Source organism: Peromyscus californicus, unplaced genomic scaffold (assembly GCF_007827085.1).
Source record: "Peromyscus californicus insignis strain IS unplaced genomic scaffold, ASM782708v3 Scaffold_3__1_contigs__length_106647218, whole genome shotgun sequence".
In the NCBI taxonomy this organism is placed as follows: Eukaryota; Metazoa; Chordata; class Mammalia; order Rodentia; family Cricetidae; genus Peromyscus; species Peromyscus californicus.
In genome coordinates, this window is record NW_026294551.1 from 22,750,877 (window position 1) to 22,769,215 (window position 18,339).

At 49.0% G+C, this 18,339-nt stretch overlaps 2 protein-coding genes across 2 annotated transcripts; both read left to right on the forward strand.

Moving 5' to 3' along the window:
• The first annotated feature begins 193 nt into the window (after positions 1-193).
• Krt35 (keratin 35) lies at positions 194-3,832 on the forward strand. The gene is made up of 7 exons (XM_052756816.1): positions 194-664; positions 1,408-1,490; positions 1,687-1,843; positions 2,120-2,281; positions 2,561-2,686; positions 3,177-3,397; positions 3,685-3,832. The coding sequence occupies exons 1-7, from the start codon at positions 194-196 to the stop codon at positions 3,830-3,832; spliced, it is 1,368 nt and encodes a 455-aa protein (XP_052612776.1).
• Positions 3,833-10,071: 6,239 nt separating this feature from the next.
• Positions 10,072-17,293, forward strand: Krt32 (keratin 32). The gene is made up of 7 exons (XM_052756817.1): positions 10,072-10,554; positions 11,454-11,536; positions 11,703-11,859; positions 13,102-13,263; positions 13,342-13,467; positions 14,182-14,402; positions 17,164-17,293. The coding sequence occupies exons 1-7, from the start codon at positions 10,072-10,074 to the stop codon at positions 17,291-17,293; spliced, it is 1,362 nt and encodes a 453-aa protein (XP_052612777.1).
• Positions 17,294-18,339: the final 1,046 nt, after the last annotated feature.

Genomic DNA, 18,339 nt, shown 5'->3' on the forward strand with positions numbered 1-18,339 from the left:
CCATGGGTAGCTAAATAACAGGCTAATGAGAGGTTTTGATAGAAAGTGGAATTAACTTTAATGAGGAGAAAAGACTTTGTAAGGGCCAACCAACGCCCACTGGGGCAGAGGTATAAAGTCAGGCTAGGGAGCTGCTTCTCTGTGTTGGGGTGTCTACTCTCAGAGATCTACTGCTTACTGGGCTGCTGTGGCCATGGCTTCCAAATGCCTCAAGGCCAGCTTCTCCTCTGGATCCCTCAAAAGCCCAGGTAAAGCTGGAGGGGGCTCCACTCGAATGACCACAATGTACTCCAGCAGCTCTTGCAAGCTGCCAAGTCTTTCCCGGGGAGCCCGGAGTTTCTCTGTGTGCTCTGCTGGCCTGGGTAGAAACAATTACAGGGTTTCCAGCTGCCTTCCAGCTCTCTGCCTCCCCATGGGAGGCTTTGCCACCAGCTACAGCACCAGTGGAGGTTGGTTTGGGGAGGGCATCCTCACTGGCAATGAGAAGGAGACCATGCAGGTCCTGAATGACCGCCTGGCCAGCTATCTGGAGAAGGTGCGGCAGCTGGAGAAGGAGAATGCCAGCCTGGAGAGCCGCATTCGAGAGTGGTGTGAGCAGCAGGTGCCCTATATGTGTCCCGACTACCAGTCTTACTTCCGGACCATGGAGGAGCTCCAGAAGAAGGTGAGTGTTTTGGAGTGGTCTAGAAGCCAGAACATGTGTGATAATAGCCTGGATCCCATGGGAAACTTTTAGAGGGAACAGAGCTTATTTGTGTCTATGGCCTCTTCTATTCTCCCCGATGATCTTAGCCTATCAGATGAGAACACTCAAGGGCAGGCTTATTCAGTGACCCAGATGGCAATTAGTAGACTCAGAACTTGAACACAGAGTGTATTAACTAACTGGCTGTGTAAACTTTGCTATCACTGTCCATCTCTCTGAATTTTAATGTCCTCATTTAAAAAAGGCAAATCACACGGATTTGGTGTATTTAGTGAAGCTTGGTTTCTGCATCTGTAAAGCAGAGAAGATGGCTTCTCTGTAAGTCCTCATTCCCGAAGGGCTCAGCTGGAGCATTTGTGACCAGAGAACTAGAACATACCTGTTAGCAGCGACGAGCCTTGGGCCCACAGCAGGTCTAGGGGACAGGAAGGCAGGAGGAAGTGTTATTTCCTCACGCTGCAGTATTTCCTGTAATATGCCTTTGCCTTCTCTCTAGTCCTTGACTACGCATCATAGGCACACCACATTGCAAGGGATCTTGAGGGTCTCCACCAGCTCTCATCTCTCACGGAGCCCCACACTGTTGAGATCCAAGGATGGGAATGTACCTCCTTCCATGGGCAGCTCTTGCCAGACTCAGGGAGAAGCTCCCACCAATAGAACATCTTTTCTTACATGAAATCACTTCTTTACATCCCCAGACTCTTTGCAGCAAGGCAGAGAATGCCAGGCTGGTGGTGCAGATTGACAATGCCAAGCTGGCTGCCGATGACTTCAGGACCAAGTGAGTGGTCTGCTGGTCCCCGGACTGGGGCTGATGATGATAGCTGGATGCTGGTGATGGTTGGTCTCAGGGTTTCAGCTACATTCAGTCACTGAGGCATGAGGGCAGAGCTTACAGCACCAGGCTAGTCTGGGGTGGGGCTTGACTTTGATACAAATGGGATCACAGGTTTGAGTGCCTTGCTCTGTGTCTCCAGGTACGAGACGGAGGTTTCCCTGCGGCAGCTGGTGGAGGCTGACATCAATGGTCTGCGCAGGATCCTGGATGACCTGACTCTGTGTAAGGCTGACCTGGAAGCACAGGTGGAGTCTCTGAAGGAAGAATTGCTCTGCCTCAAGAAGAATCATGAGGAGGTGAGCATGGCAGGGAGGAGCTGAGCATGGGGAGAAGAGGTAGGTGAGCATGGGGGAGGAGGTGAGCATGGGGGAGGAGGTGAGCATGGAGGAGGTGAGCATGGGGGAGGAGGTGAGCATGAAGGAGAAAGTGAGTATGGGGGAGGAAGTGAGCATGGGGGAGGAGGTGAGCATGAAGGAGAAAGTGAGCATGGGGGAGGAGGTGAGCGTGGGGGGAGGAGGTGAGCATAGGGTACTAAGGCAGCCACCTAGAAACAGACTCTATCTGTGCCACAGGAAGTGAACTCACTGCGCTGCCAGCTTGGTGATCGGCTCAATGTTGAGGTGGACGCTGCCCCACCTGTTGATCTGAACCGTGTTCTGGATGAGATGAGGTGCCAGTATGAGACCTTGGTGGAGAATAACCGGAGGGATGCAGAAGACTGGTATGACACCCAGGTAGGTACCTGGAAGCAGTCAGTGCAGCAGAGGTGAAGTCATCTACAAGTGTCCTTGGGGCTCTGAACCAGAAGCCAGAGATGGAGGGTTTTACAACTGTTTTGACTCCATCTTGCAACCATGCGGTCTTTCCAGCAAGCATGGCAGAAATGGGTTGGAGTGGGTCATCTGGGAGGTTGTCCTTGACTCATCATACTCATGGTTCCAAGAGATCTCTGTAACTTTTGAAGCCGAGACCTCAGGGTTCCTGATCAGATCCCATGCGTGGGTATGTTTCAGACCGAGGAGCTGAATCAGCAGGTCGTGTCCAGCTCGGAGCAGTTGCAGTCCTGCCAGGCAGACATCATTGACTTGAGACGCACCGTCAACTCCCTAGAGATTGAGTTGCAGGCCCAGCAGAGCATGGTAAGCACTGGGGTGGGTAGAATAGCTGCTGAGCCAAGCTTGGAAGCATGCAACCCCCAGATTCCACACGGTGGCCATACACACTGATTCCAAGAGTTCAGATTCTTTGCTCAGGGCTTCTCTGTGTAGAGAGGAGGGTGTGAAGGCCAGAAACACATCACAACCGCCCTTGTGGCGAAAGACAAGAGGGTCTGGAGTATCCTCCTCTATGCCCCGGTAGTGACTCCTTTATTTACATAAGATCTACCTTTTGTGTAATTATCAGTTGTCCAGAGGTACTGCTAGGAAGGAGATGCTGTCTAGATCAAGGGGCTACAGGAGCTTGGGCTAGCTCATCTTCAGTGGTGTTTGACTGTGGTTTCTCCTAGCTCAGTGACTCTCTGAGCTTCCATTCTGGTATTCTGAAGTCCCACCTAGACCCAGGCGGATCTTCCTCGATAGTTCTCTGGCCTCTAACCTGGTCCTCTTCCCACAACCCTGGTCCTCCCAGAGAGATGCTTTGGACTCCACCCTGGTAGAGACAGAAGCCCGCTACAGCTCCCAGCTGGCCCAGATGCAGTGCATGATCGGCAGCGTGGAGTCCCAGCTTGGTGAGATCCGGGCTGACCTGGAGCGTCAGAACCAGGAGTACCAGGTGCTGCTGGATGTCCGGGCCCGGCTGGAGTGTGAGATCAACACGTACCGGGGCCTGCTGGAGAGTGAAGACAGCAAGTGAGTATGGCTGCAAGATCTCACCTCTCCAAAGTTCTGGGGAGATCACATGGTGCCCAGGAAGAAAATATCCTGATTCAGGAACCTTGGAGGGTTTAGCTCTGATCTTGGGACAAACTCATTTGTTTGCTCTGGCTGGTTCTATTTTCCTCTCTGAGTACCTATTCCCCCTTGGGTAAAACAAGGGGACAGGATTTAGAAGGTGCCATTCTGTTTGTATAGTCTAGGATCTGTTCAGTGTTATCGAACTGGAGTATGATAGTAACTGACTCTCTTCTGTCTCCCAGGCTTCCCTGCAACCCGTGTGCCCCTGACTACTCACCCTCCAAATCATGCCTCCCCTGCCTTCCAGCAGTCTCCTGCAGCTCCGGAGCAGCCCGTGCAACCAACAGCCCCCGCCCTGTCTGTGTTCCCTGCCCAGGGGGCAGGTTCTGAGAAGGGCAGATCCAGAGGGTCAAGGCCATTGCCTTCAGGGTTCTGAAATGGCCTCTAGCCAACTGTAACTCTTACAGCCCAGATCTCTTCATTCATGCTGAACCCATGCCCAGGCCCTGAGAGGGCTCCCTGCATGCTTTAACGTTTCTTAGACCCTGTCAACTGAGGCCGGTTGCCCTTCAGGACTTGACTCCTCATCATTTCAATGGGCTCCAGGGTCTCTTTTCTGGACCTGTTCCTTGGCCAGTCTTTCTTTCTGAGTGTGTTTTCATAGGTTCTGAAATTCAATACAGTGTACCCAGGGTGGGACAATAAAGCCATTTGCTCTGGCTCCCAGTGACTGACTCACATCGTTTTTGTGTTGATTTGTGCCCATCTTGGGTTCAGATTGACTGTTGGGCAGATGAATGGGGGATATTTGACCAACGGTGACCCTGGAAATAACAGGGCCCCCATGCTTCTCATTGGGGGTAGTTAGAAGACTGCAATGGAGTGTTTTTCCCCCCATCTGTGCATGTTTGGAATAGCCTTGGGTGTTATTCTCGGGGCTCCATCCACTTTTCCCCACTTTGAGACAGGATTTCTTTGCCCTGAAACTTGCCAAATAGGCTGGACTGGCTGATCCGGGAGCTCCAGGGACCTACCTAACTCTGCCTCCCAAGCATAGACATTACAAGTATGCACCACCATGCCTGGCTCTTTTTTTTTTCTTAAATGTGAGTGCTGAGATTGAACTCAGGTCATTGTATTTGCGAGACAAGCACTTTGTCAACTGAAGGCCTTGCTGTGAGGCTTTTTGCTTGGCTTTCCTGATGAAGACCTTTCTGCAAGGTCCTTGTGTGGTGACGATTGTTACCTACTTTCCCTCTGGTATACATAGCAACCCTTAGGGGTCACAGAGGCCTGATAAAGATAAGTAAGAGAGAGAATTGGGGTCACTTTGTTAGCCTGTGCATGTTCCTCATAAAGCAGTGGCATGTGCCCCACAACATACTCAGAGATTTAGGGTTCATTCATATTAACTCCCCTCTTCCCTGCAGCCCTTTCCTGAAACTCTTCCAGTTCAGGAAATCTCCTAACTCCTAAGTTCACAATTCTATCACACGCAGGCAACGGAGACTGAGCCTGGGCTGGGACTCACTTCACTTGTAACTCAGAAGCTCTTGACCCAGGAGGCCCCTGTGTGCTCTTAGCAACTAGTGAGATGTGAGGCTCAGATGCAGGAACTCCCAGCATCCCCTGCTGCAGCCTGCCATTTTTGTTCAGAATGTCTCCCCTCAAAAGACCAAGCAAAGTACCAACTTCTTCCAAGCCCAATGGGAAAGGGACAAAGCTGAGGGTACACTTTCTAAGCTACACAAGAAGGCAGATTGTCTCCAGAGGGACATGTGCTCTTCAAAGATGACAGAGGTACCTGCTAGGGAACCTAAGTGATGTTAAGAGGGTGATCATGGTTCCAAGGTGGAGCACAGGATGGTGAAAGGTACTGGACTGATTTGGGACTGAGATCTGTCCCTTCAGGACATCAGAACAGCTCCAGCTCCCTCTGATTATGCGGCAGAATCTTCCCCATTAAGCCCCTTGACAGGAGGGCTGAGGCCTTTGGTATTTGCCAACAACCTGGCTCTAGGTAGACTGTACTACTGTCTTCTTGGAACACAATGGTTGAATTTGCTGAGCCTCAGGCATCTGCCTCATTCACTTTATTCAATGAACCCATACTGAGAATAAATATGTGTGAGGTAGGAGGCTAGGTACTATGGGCAGGGGTTGTTCTACATGGGAGGGAGGCCTTGGTATAGGACAGGGAGGACACTCACTTCTACTTACAACTTCTATCTTTCTGTCTATCTATTTATTCACCCATCCATCTATCTATCTATCACCTATCTATCTGTCCATCCATCCATCCATCCATCCATCTACCTAGCTATCTGTCTGCCTGCCTATCTACTTACATACCTATATACCATCTATCTGTCTGCTTATCTCTATCTATCTATCTATCTATCTATCTATCTATCTATCTATCTATCTATCTGTCTGTCTGTCTGTCTGTCTGTCTGTCTGTCTATCTATCTATCTATCTATCTATCTATCTATCTATCTATCTATCCACCTACCTACCTACCTACCTACCTACCTATCATCTACTTTAGTGATGGGAGAGTAGATGGGAGAAGGCTGGGCCATCAATGTAAGGAATGCAGAACAGGAACATGGAGCCAGAGGGACCTAGGACTCCAGGTCCACCATGGTCTACCAGCCTCACCACTGTGGGAGAGTGTTGGCAGGTTGTAGTCCCTTTCTGAGTCTCAGTTTTCTGCTGAGGAAAACAAAGCAGGTGACACTTACTCTGCTGTGATGTCCCTCGTACTTTACTGAGCATACAGCTGGCATCTGGAAACTGGCCAACACTGACTCGTTCTTAGATGCTCTGAGAGTGGGCATCTACTTTTCTCTGCTGGAATTTCATTTTTGAGGCAGCTTTTCCAGGCAGCAATGCCCAGTTACCTCAGGCCAGCTGAAGTGTACAAGAAGCTATGGGGCTGGCTCAGCTGTAAAGAGTGTTTATTGTTCTTACAGAGAACTGGAGTTTCGTTTTGGTTCCCAGCACCCATGTCAGGCAGCTCACAAGCCTGTAACTCCAGTTCCAGGGGATCCAATGACTTCTGGCCACCACGGGCGCCTCATTCACATGCATACTCTCCCATTACACATACATTAAAAAATCTAAAAAACAAACAAAAACAAACCAAGGAGTTACATGTGTTAGTATCAGTTTCAGCTCTGATATTCATGGTCAGCAGCACAATTTGAGCCAGACTCTAGTGAAGACTGTTTTATATAGGGCATGATCTTCTCACTGACACCTCAGAACCAGAAGCCCCTTCCAAACCATCTTAACTCCCTCCCCGAAGGCTCTCACCAGATCCTGTAGAACCCTCCCTTTACTCATCTCATTCGCCTTTGCTTTTAAATTACAATCCTGCCTCCCTGCAGCCAGATGTTTTCACCTTGATCTGCAAGGTGAAAGACCCGGGGAGCTTCAAAATAGAAACCCGACAAACCAAAAACACAACAAAATAAATTAAAAAAAAAAACAAAACAGACAACAACTCTTGTTTGCTTTGATGCCCTGGAATCCTGGTTTAGTTGGCCTGAGATTTGGCCGCATACTGGGATGTCTGAAAGCTGTTTGGTTGATGGTGGTGTAGAGCCAGGGTTGGGTGCCTGTGCATTAGTTGGCGGGCCTTTTGGTGCTAGAGCTAGGCAGCTTTATCTGGTTCCTAACTACAGATGCAATGTTACCAGCTGCCTCAAGGTCCCACTGCCGTGACCTCCTGCCATGATGGGCTATCCCCTCAAACTGTGAACCAAAGCCAACTCTTCCCTAAATTGCTTTCATCATGGTATTTCATCACAGCGAAAAGAAGAGTAATACGAACAGGGACTGTTGTAGAATATTATTTTAAGATGTGTTACATTTGTTTTTTGCTGTGAAACACTTGTTTAGTGATGCAAAGATGTGTTGCATTCTTTTATGTTGCATTTGTTTAACTCTGTGAAGCTGTGTTACCTTGCCTGTCTAAAACACCGGATTGGTCTAAAAAAGAGCTGAATGGCTAATTGTGAGGCAAGAGAAAGGATAGGCGGGACTGGCAGGTAGAGAGAATAAATAGGAGGAGAAATCTGGGAAAAAAGGAGATCAAGGAGCAGAGGAGGAGAAGGAGGAGAGGAGGACATTGGGGTCCAGGCCCCATGCTACACAACCAACAACAGAATAAGAAAGAAAGAAATACAGAAATAGAGAAAGGTGAAAGCTCAGAGGCAAAAGGCAGATGGGATTAGTTAAGAAAAGCTGGCTAGAAATAAGCTAAGTTAAGGCTGAGAATTCACAAGAAAGAACAAGACGCTGTGCGTCTTTATTTGGGAGCTGGTGGTGGGACTCCCAAAGAGTAAAGAGTAAAAAAAAAAAAGAAAAGGGAGAAAGTAATGTCAAGTACCCGGTGCTGTGCCTGGCACATAAATATCTCCAGTAACTGCTGGTTATGATGTTGAAGGGCAGCTGAGGTGTCTCAGCGCGGGTAGCTGGAGTAGCTCTCATGCCTCCTCCCACCTGACATCACCAGCTCCTGTAAACTCTCCATTGAGACAAAGCTACTGGAATTATGGTTGTTCCAGGGGATCACACTGGAAGATCTTTTTTCTTGGGGGAGGGTCATGAGAATGGAGGGTGGGACCCACGCTTTCACCCATGCTAGGCCTGCACTGTAACACTGAGCTGTAGCCCCGTCTCTTGAGAGATCATTTTAGTCCGTTTTCATGAAGAAACTGAGATGCAGGGGGACAAGGTGGCTTTTAAAGGTCACAGCACACATCAGAAGGTAGGGTTTCTATTTTGAGCTCTTAAACAGTGAGAGGGCTGGGTGGCATTTTCCACTTTCTGTCCTCTAGCCAACACTTCCGAAGGAAGTAATTGGAAAGGTAGGACACATGTTTGTAGCCCAACTTCTATTGAGGAGAGAGTGTGATGGTCAGTCTCTGGTGACAACTGACAGGATTTAGAATCGCCTAGGAGACACACCTCTGGGCGTGTCCACAAGGGTGTTTCTAGTGTGTGTTTCTAGGGTGTTCAGAGTGTGGTCAGAAGACCCACCTTGAACGTGTGCAGCACCATTTCATGGTCTAGGGTTCTGAATAGAATAAAAAGAAAACCAGCTGAGCCTCAGCATCCGTTTCTCTCTGTTTCTTGACTGAATGCAGACCAACTGCCTCAAGCTCCCGCTGCCAAGCCTTCCTGGCTGCGATGAACTGTAGTCCCTCAGACTGCAAGCCTTCCTTCTTTGAGTTGTGTTTTTCAGGTATTTTGTTGTGGCAATGAGGAAAGTAACGAACACAGGAATGAATACAAAAGTAGTGATGCAACATGTGAGGTGTGTGAGCCTACAGCTTTAACAGCTGGGACTGCAAAGCATTAGTTCATTACCTTGCTTTAGGGCAGTGGTTTCAATGCATGGGTCGGGACCCCCTGGGGGTCACACGATCCTTTCACAGAGGTCACATATCAGATATCCTGCGTATCAGATATTTACATTATGATTCATAATAGTAGCAAAGTTACAGTTATGAAGCAGCAATGAAAATAACGTTATGGTTGAAGGGGGTCACTGCAGATGAGGGACTGCAGGAAAGGGTTGCGGCATTAGGAAGGGTGAAAACCACTGCTTTCAGGGAATGCTCAAGGCTTTGCAACCAGGGACACCTGCTCCCCGCTTCCTGGCTTAGCACAGACCATCCCTCTTCAGAGACCCGATTTACAGGGCTTCCACTCACTGGGGTCCCAAACTGAGTCCTCCCTATGCACCACTGTAGACAGTAAAAGGAGAACCGGTTCCAGCTTGTTCAACCTCGGTCTTAACAGACATCAGTTGAACATGGCACGACGGCAGTGACCTTCAAGTGGAGGGCCCAGAGAGAGTCAAGACAGCGTCTCTTCCTCCTGGAGGCGTTCACGACGTTGAACTGCTTTTCCGAGGAGAAGGGCCTGACCTCTCCCTTTCCCATTTACATCTAAGAAGATGTCTTAGCTGCCTAGGTGTTTATTTCTTCCTTTCCTCCTCTCCCCTGTGATAAATCCTTTCCGTAGGTGGGAGGATGAGCTGCATTCTGAAGCCTCTGGTCTCTTTCCTCTCACTTCAGGTTTATACCGCAGTACTGAGGCGGCTTTTGCCACCTACACACTTCCTTGTGAAGGGGCCAGGTCTCTTCCCACGTGGAATGCTTTCATTAAAGGGGCATCTACCTTTCTACCATCTTGCAGCCTTCCCTGGGGCAGGTGCAGGCGGGGGCGCGGTGGGCAAGGTCCATGGCAACAGAGGACAAGCTGTGGCAGTACCTGCTGCCACACCCTGGTAATAAGGGCCCAGGTATGGGGCTGGCCCTTTGAAGATGTGCCTGGATGCTCTCCCCCGAGTGACCAATGACAAGAACCTAGAGTCCTGCTTTAACCAAATGACAAGTTTGGCCTCTTTTATGAGGAAAGGAACTCCTTATTGGAAACCAAATTACAAATTAATTATCGGCTTCCTCTAGGACTGAGTGTAAACATCAACACTCCCACTTCCCTGATGACTATTCAGTGTGAGCCCCTTCACTCCAAGAGTATAAAAAGGCCTGGGCAGGATGGAGTCTTGTAGATACCCAGGGCTGCTAGGGGGGGGAAGGACCTCCCTAGCATGACATCTAGCTGCTGCATCACTGACACCTTACCAGCCTCTCTCAAGAGCTCTTCGCAACCTTCTTCCATCTGTTCCAGTAACATGGGCAGCAGGCCAGAGCTGTGCCTGGGTTATGTCTGCCAGCCCCTGCAGTGCATGCCCTCCATCTGCATGCCTACCACCTACCGGCCAGCCAACGGCCTCTCCAAGACCTACCTGTCCAGCTCCTGCCAACCCGGCAACCGCCGGCCAACCAGTTGTATCTCCAGCTCCATGGGTACCTATGGCCTGTTCTGTGAGGGTGCCTTCAATGGCAACGAGAAGGAGACCATGCAGGTCCTGAATGACCGCCTGGCCAACTACCTGGAGAAGGTGAGGCAGCTGGAGAGGGATAATGCAGAGCTGGAGGGCAAGATCCAAGATGTCTACCAGGCGCAGGTGCTGACCATGTGTCCCGACTACCAATCCTACTTCCAGACCATCGAGGAGCTCCAGCAGAAGGTGAGGGTGGGTTGTGAACAGACTAGCTGGGAGAGGCATCCAGAAAAGCCAGTGCTCTAGATATGAATCTCATTAATGTTTTCAGCTATGCTCAGGGAATAGAGACCTCCCTAGGGCATAGAATTATCTCCTAACTTGGACACTCAGCCAGAACCCTTAATGCAGGAAGAGCACTGTTATCAGGTCTATCATTGACATATTGCATAGCTTTGGGAGGCCCTTTTCCTTTTCCAGACTCCAGTTTCATCATCTGTAGAATGGGGAGAATAATGGTCCATATCTAAAGAGGTACTTAAGAGAATTCAGTAGACAATGCAGGTCCAGCATTTGGCATATCCTCTATATCTGTTGAATTTTCAGTAAATGTCAAGGACTTGTCTGTCAGACAGAATAGGGTTCTTTCTTTACAAATTGCTCACAGCATCCATAATGGGGCATTTGGAGGATCTCAATTATCTTAAGACAATCCTCCACAGACATGCCCACAGACTAACCCAATGTAGACAATACCTCACTGAAGCTCTCTTCCTTGGTGATGCTAAATTGTGTTAATCGATGTGGGAAGATGCATTCCACTGTGGGTGGCACCATTCCCTAGGCAAGGGTTACTGAACTGTATAAGAGTGGAGCAATCAAGCTGAGAGCAAGCAGTAAGCAAGCACACACCTATGCACTTATTCCTCTCTGCTCTCGACTGTGGATGTGATGTGACTAGTTGTTTGACTTCCCTTCAATGATGGACTGTAACTAGAATCGTAAGCCAAATAAATCTTTCTCCTATGTTGCTTTTTGTCGGGGTATTTTATCACAGCAACAGAAATGAAACCAGGCCATCTTCACTGTGTTCTTTTCCTTCTTTTTATCCTGCACGGACCCACTTGGTGTGCCTTGGTTGGCAGGTTCTGTGCACCAAGGCAGAGAACGCCAGGATGATTGTGCACATTGACAATGCCAAGCTGGCTGCGGATGACTTCAGGACCAAGTGAGTTTGGCAGGGGACTTGGAGGTAGAGAATCTTTTCCTCATGTACTCTTGGGCTAGCTCCCCATTGGTTTCATACAGGGCTAGACAGAGCCAGCACTTCAAGTCCTTCCCTGAGTTCTGTATACCGTTCCACCCCTTGATTGCTGACCCTGACCTTTTTCTAGGTATGAGACAGAGCTGGCCCTGAGGCAGCTGGTAGAAGCAGATACCAATGGCCTGCGCAGGATCCTGGATGAGTTGACCCTGAATAAGGCTGATCTAGAAGCTCAAGTAGAGTCCCTGAAGGAGGAGCTGCTGTGCCTTAAGAGGAACCATGAAGAGGTGAGATGAAAAGTTAAGAAAAGTAAAGCAGACATGGGTCTGGGATGTGGCATGGGAACGGCATAGGGTTTGGAATTGGATAGATGTGGGTTGAAACTGCCAGGTGGACCACATATCATTTCTGTGACTTCATATGATTCATGTATGTTTTATGATCCCCATCACCTATGAAACAGGGCTAACTACCATTCAGAGTTATTGGGCGGATTTAATGATACTACATGGATCCTGGATATGACCCGGGTCCCGGGCATGAAATGCCTGCCTCTCAGTAGGTGCTCAGAAGCACACCTCTTTCTTCTGAACTTCCTGAACCAGGGTGACTGCCAAATTTCTCTAGCAGGGACTGCATTTGCCCTTCTGGTGAGGGCCTCATCCCAGAGGGAGAGCAATGCAGTGGGGTCAGAACATACACAGAGACTGTCTTGTCTGTCAGGCTGACTACTGGGTGAGATCCCCCTCTTTTGAGGGTTGAACTTTGGTGTTTCCCATCTCTGTTCTTTCCCTGTCTTTGCCCACCTCTGTTTCTTTTGTTTGTATATAAGATACACGAGCTGAAGTCACAGACACGGTTTCTTTCCTCTTTTCTCACAGGGCTCCATGTGCTGCAAGGACCATTTGCTCTATGATTCTTTGGCCTTCCTTCTCTGGGTCGACTCTCACACCTTTCACTTGGGATTTGAATGAACAAGTGTCTCTGGACTCTGGCTAGGCTTCAGTAGGCTTAAATGTAAAATAACAATCAGTCACCAGGCACTCACTGAATACCCTGGGGCTCCTGACTCATCCCACTTAAACCAGAGAGTTGGGAATGGCACCAAGAAGTCACTAATGAGGCATTATCACATACTTGGGTAGCCTCAGTGACAACTTTCTCTCACTGGCAGGCAAGCCTGGGGACGGGGGGCCTGTTCTTATTTGGACCTCCAACCAAGTAAAGCCAGGCTCTGTGGTCCTCCTTCCTTGATGAAGAGGACTGGTAGCGTGATGAGGAAACGAGAAGGAGTTTGTGGGTTTCCCATCTTAGTCCCAGTGGATCAAACAATGGCCCCTGAACTAGGCTTCTGCCCAAGTGACAGGAAGTGTCACCTGGGGTGTTCAGCTGGAACTGGAAGACCCCTGAGGCTCTGCAGGGCAGGCTTCAGCCCCTGAAACCCCCACTCCCCAGTGCTGAGTTCATCAGCATCTCTTGTTATAGTGTATGTCTTTTTCACACCTGCCTCGGGTCTTGTGTCTTTTCAGGAAGTTGGTGTCCTCCGACAACAGCTTGGGGACCGCCTGAACATTGAGGTAGATGCTGCACCCCCCGTGGACCTGACCAGGATGCTTGAGGAGATGAGATGTCAGTATGAGACCATGGTGGAGACCAACCATAGGGATGTAGAGGAATGGTTCAACATGCAGGTGGGCACATCTCTCCCAGGAGGCTGGGCTCTTCAGGGTCTTAAGGGACTCTCAGCCATCTCCTTTTCTTCACTGCAGATGGAAGAACTTAACAAGCAGGTGGCTACAAGCTCTGAGCAGCTTCAGAGCTACCAGTCAGATATTATTGATTTGAGACGAACGGTCAATACCCTGGAGATTGAACTGCAGGCTCAGCATAGCCTGGTGAGTGCTGCTGGCAGGTACCTCTTAGCTCTGGATCTGGGAAAGCCCTGGGTATGGGTTGCAGCCATGTTGGGAGGGGTAGGAGAACAACCAGATTCAGCTATCATGGATGTACCCCCAGCTGACTCTTTTTTGGGGGAAGTTTCTCTCACGAACCAGCTCAAGAATTAAAGGGACATGTTTCATATTGCATGTCAAACATAATTCCTCCAACATGTCTGTTATCTACTTAGCCTGTCCTTCCAACCCCTTGTTCTCAATGTCACCTATAGAGATTAAATAGTTCTGACACCTAGAGAAAATCTTAGGAGTCTAGAGAAAATCCTAGGTGTCGGGGTTATTGGTCTAGAGTCTAGACCAATGGAACCAGAGTCTCTGGAGGCTTTGCTTGGGCCTGGGTATTTTTAAGGGCTCTCATGTGAAAACTGTCAGGAAAACATAATGTCATATTAGAAAACTTGATGAACTCCAACTCCAAACTGCATAGAAGGAATCAGGACATAGGAGCAGATTCAGGACTTGGGTTTAAAACTCTGGTTCTACCACATACCTGATGCTTAGCCTGGTACAGATGACTTGACCTGTTTCTGGACTTCTGTGTTTACAGTGGCTTAGAGGAGAGGGGCCATTCACAGCACTAAAGACATGGCTCTTCTCATGTCAGGCCATGGAAAGCAGCTGCCTCTTCATAGTTGTGTCTTTCCTTTGACTTAGAGAGATTCTCTGGAAAACACACTGGGGGAGACAGAGGCCCGCTTCACCTCCCAGCTGTCCCAGATGCAATGCATGATCACCAACGTGGAGTCCCAGCTGGCCAACATCCGCTGTGACCTGGAGAGACAGAACCAAGAGTACAAGGTGTTGCTGGATGTCAAGGCCCGACTGGAGTGTGAGATTGACACATACAGGGGCCTGCTGGAGAGTGAGGACAGCAAGTGAGTTTCTGGGGAGAGGCTCTGTAGGGTGTGTCCACCAGGGCTGGCTGGGGGTCTAGGAAGCAGGTCCATCTACCAGTACTCAAGGGACATAAGCTTAGAGTCTGCCAAGACTGAGGAGCCACCAGAAAGCTGGCATGCTCTAAAGAAAGCCAGGTGATGATGTTTAGGCCACCATCCCTAATCTGGTCCAGAGGAGTCTGAAGCATAAATCTAATAAATCTTATCAATAAAAACCAGGGAGTCAGATATCAGGGTAAGAGCTGAAAGATCAGAGAAGCAAGGTAGGAGCTACAGTCACTTCCTACTTCTCCAAATCCTCCAAGCAGAAAAGGCTGAGCTCCTGTGTCTGCTCCGCCTTATCACTTCCTGTCTCTGCCCCACCTTATCACTTCCTATTTCCTGTCTGTACAGACCTCCAGACCTCTATGGTTTATTAGTGGCTAGCTTCACCCTCTGACTCCAAGCAAGCTTTATTTGTCAGAAAACAAACAAAATATCACACAACAGGAGTCCGTTCTTCTTCACTTCAAGCTCACAAGCTCCTTTCAAGGGCCTACTGTGTGTCAGGCATCATGGAGAATACTGAGGTAGATGATGAGAGGGCATCTGCCTTTAGATTGTTGCATCTATCATGACACAGGCAGACAGACCACTGGAGGCTATTCTGGTGGGAGAAGTTTGGGGGTGTTGGAAAGACAGGAGGTAACTTAATGTGATTGACTCTGGTGGACAGCAGGGCGGGAACGGTCAGCTGGAGCTCATTCATACACAGCTACAAAGGACACAGTGGCACATCAGAGGCCTTTATGGTTTGAGAGAATGGTAGAACCTGAGTAACAGCTCATCTCTCCACTGGCTGGTAAACATCTGGGATGCAGAGACAATAGGATTTGGTTCCCTGGATTCGGTACATGGCAGATACCTGATAGACGTTTCTTGTCTGAGCCAAAGAAAACTCAAAGTTCCTATTTGGGAAGATTATCCTGAGAGATGCAAGAAGGACTGAGTGGGAGGGGAGGCAGGCAGGAACAGTGTTCAGGAGCAATGGGGAGATCACCGGAGGTCTCTATCCCCACTGTCTTGCAAGCATGATCAGTTGGACCTGGTAGCTGTCTGGATATAGGGTTTTGTGGTCATTGTGTGTGCTAACAGCCTTTGGAGCAATCTCCCCTGGCCCCAAATCCCTGAATGTGTATTCACATGCATGCATGTGCACATATGCACTTGTTTATGTATATGAATGTGGAAATGCATGTGTTACAGCTTATGTGCACAACGTGTGTGTGTGTGTGTGTGTGTGTGTGTGTGTGTGTGTGTGTGTGTGCACGCAGGTCAGAGGATGACCTAGGGTTTCCGTTCATTTGAGACAAGGTCTCTTGCTCACCATGACATACACCAATCTAGCTGGCCCACAGACTCCTGGGGATGGTCTTGCCTGTGCCTCCCCTCGCACTATAGGAACACCAGGACTATAGACACATGCTACTATGTCTGATCATACACAGGTTCTGGGGATCCAGTTCAGGTCGTAACATTTGTATGATAAATGCTTCACTCACTGAGACATCCCTCAGCCCTTGCAGCAATTTCTTGTCCAGGATTTTGTCTTGTTTTTCTATTACTCTGTATCTTATCCCACTGAGGCAAGTGTTGTAAACACCCATGTTTGCAAGGACCAGGTTGTTAGCATCCACATACGATGTGGGACCTGTGGGAACTGTGGCAGCCAGGAAGCTTGTGCTATGCTCAAGGAGGGTGGTGCTGTCTCCTTAAGGCCATTTCCACACATAGGATGCAGATCCCATGCTGCTAGTCTTCCAGCTGCTTAAGGGAAGCTGGGATTTGTATCTTTTCCAAGCCTCAAAGTTTCCAAATTTAAAATATATTTAACAAATAGGAAAAAAAAAAGGTGCCAGCAACATTAAGTACATTTAAGAGTGAATGTGGCCCTCAAGCTACACATTGGGCCTCTGAGCTGTTTGGTCGCTTCCCAGCATCTAGTATGTTGTTCCCGGTTTTGTTCCCCAGCCTCTTAGTCTCTGAGATCATCCTGTTTCTGTTTGCCATGTGCTCATCCCACACCCATTTATAATTTCTTCTTATTCAACACAATCTTATGAAGTGCCTGCTCTGTGCCAGGTGTACAGAGCGCACATACCACAACTGTCTTGTAGAGGAGACAACCATAGTGGAATAATTAGCTATTACCACGGGAGAAACTATGGTGCCACTGGGGGATTTAACACTGAGATAGGGAGGGGTCAGGGGTTATGTGACAGTTAGCTGAGCTTTTAAAGAAGGGAAGGAGTTAAGTGAGTGGCCATGGAAGAGGGTTCTAGAAAGAGGAGACGTGTTCTGCAGCCTGAGCTGGATGGCTTATGGAGGAATTAGCAGAAAGCTAGAGCTCAGACCTCAGCATTGTGAGGAGAGGTGGGAGCAGGAGGCTAATGCTTGTCTCAAGCACAAGTGGGAGCCACTGAAAGTCTTAGGTAAGGGAGGGCCATGATTAGATTACTGTCTACTGGAGACCTCTCTGGCCATCCATCTGCCAGGGCTTAGAAGGAGAGGTGAGAGCGGAGTTGAGGGTAGGGATCAGTTGGGAGGCCACAGAGGTAGCACTGGCAGAGGTGAGGGTAATGGAAAGCTAAGTGGAGGAGATGTACGGCCATTAGAGAGGTGTCTGAGGGTAGAATTGTCAAGGTCTGTTAAGAGTGGGGCACCTCCACTAATTCTTCCCCTCTGTGACTTTTTCTCCCAGGCTCCCCTGTAACCCTTGCTCCACTTCCTCCTGCCAGCCTTGCGCACCCTCCCCTGGGGTGTCCCGCTCAGTCTGTGTGCCCCGCACCGTCTGTGTGCCTTGCTCGCCCTGCCTTCAGAGTCGCTACTGAAGCCTCTGAGCATCCCTCCGTGTGTGATCCTGGAGGGACCTGAGTTCTGGGGCCCGGTGCTTCCTCACACCAAGCCTGACCCCAATTCTGAGACCATGAAAAGAGTGGGGCCAGCTTAGACGGCCCTGAACAGAATCAGGAAGTGGACACTAGCAGCACGTTCTGATACTGCAGGGAGTACCCCTGCCTTCACTGCTTCAAAGCTGCTGCCTCCATTCCCATGGGCAGAAGGTTCTTTTTGGTGATGTTTCCGGTTTCCTATGCTTTCTTGGAGTGCACTTGTTTTCAGTTAAACTGCAAATAAAACTTAACTCAATGGCCCTGCAAATTGTTATTTCTTTGTCTCTCATGATGGTGTATTCATTAGCCAGCTTTGTTCATTTGGGTTCAAGAAGAGAGTACCCATGTTTTGTATTCTTATGCCTCTTCTAAAAGTATCAGTTATTTTTAAATGAGCATTTTGTCTATCTTGCCTATATGTGCACCACATGCATACCTGGTGTCTGTGGAGGCCAGAGGAGGGTGTTGGATTCCCCCATGGAATGAGAGTTACAGATGGTTATGAGCCACCATATAGGTGCTGGAAACCCAATTCAGGTCCTCTGGGAGAGCAGCAAGTGCTCTTAACTACGGAACCAGCTCTCTATGGCCCTTCTACAGACTCAAGGGGTATTCACTAAAAAAGGCTTGCATGCCATAAATCTGTTTAAATCAGGAAATCACTCCAGAGCCAAGTAATAAAAGAATAAAGAGAGAAAGGAGGTAGATGGCCGTGCCAGAAACCTAAGCCAAACAACTGCAATTGAGAATAATACCCTAATAAACCCACCTCCTGGTCCCATTTAGCCAGAATGATATGATCATATATCCATAAGGTCTTCAGGGAGTGCTGCTGGGTGTGGGGTCTGCATCAGAGACTGGCTAAACCAAACGATGGTCTCCAGACACTTCTAGTTTTGCCTCACCTAATCTTGCAAAAAAAAAATCCTCCACTTTTTAGTGGGGAAAACCAAGGGCCAGAGGGGTTAAAAGATTGTCCTGAAGTC

Bases quoted from the DNA above. Each gene is read 5' to 3' on its own strand.
- Krt35 (XM_052756816.1), top strand. From the start codon at position 194: ATGGCTTCCAAATGCCTCAAGGCCAGCTTCTCCTCTGGATCCCTCAAA. The intron at 2,282-2,560 runs GTAGGTACCTGG...GGTATGTTTCAG, and splicing joins AAGACTGGTATGACACCCAG to ACCGAGGAGCTGAATCAGCA. The intron at 2,687-3,176 runs GTAAGCACTGGG...TGGTCCTCCCAG, and splicing joins TGCAGGCCCAGCAGAGCATG to AGAGATGCTTTGGACTCCAC.
- Krt32 (XM_052756817.1), top strand. From the start codon at position 10,072: ATGACATCTAGCTGCTGCATCACTGACACCTTACCAGCCTCTCTCAAG. The intron at 11,537-11,702 runs GTGAGTTTGGCA...ACCTTTTTCTAG, and splicing joins GCGGATGACTTCAGGACCAA to GTATGAGACAGAGCTGGCCC. The intron at 11,860-13,101 runs GTGAGATGAAAA...GTGTCTTTTCAG, and splicing joins TTAAGAGGAACCATGAAGAG to GAAGTTGGTGTCCTCCGACA.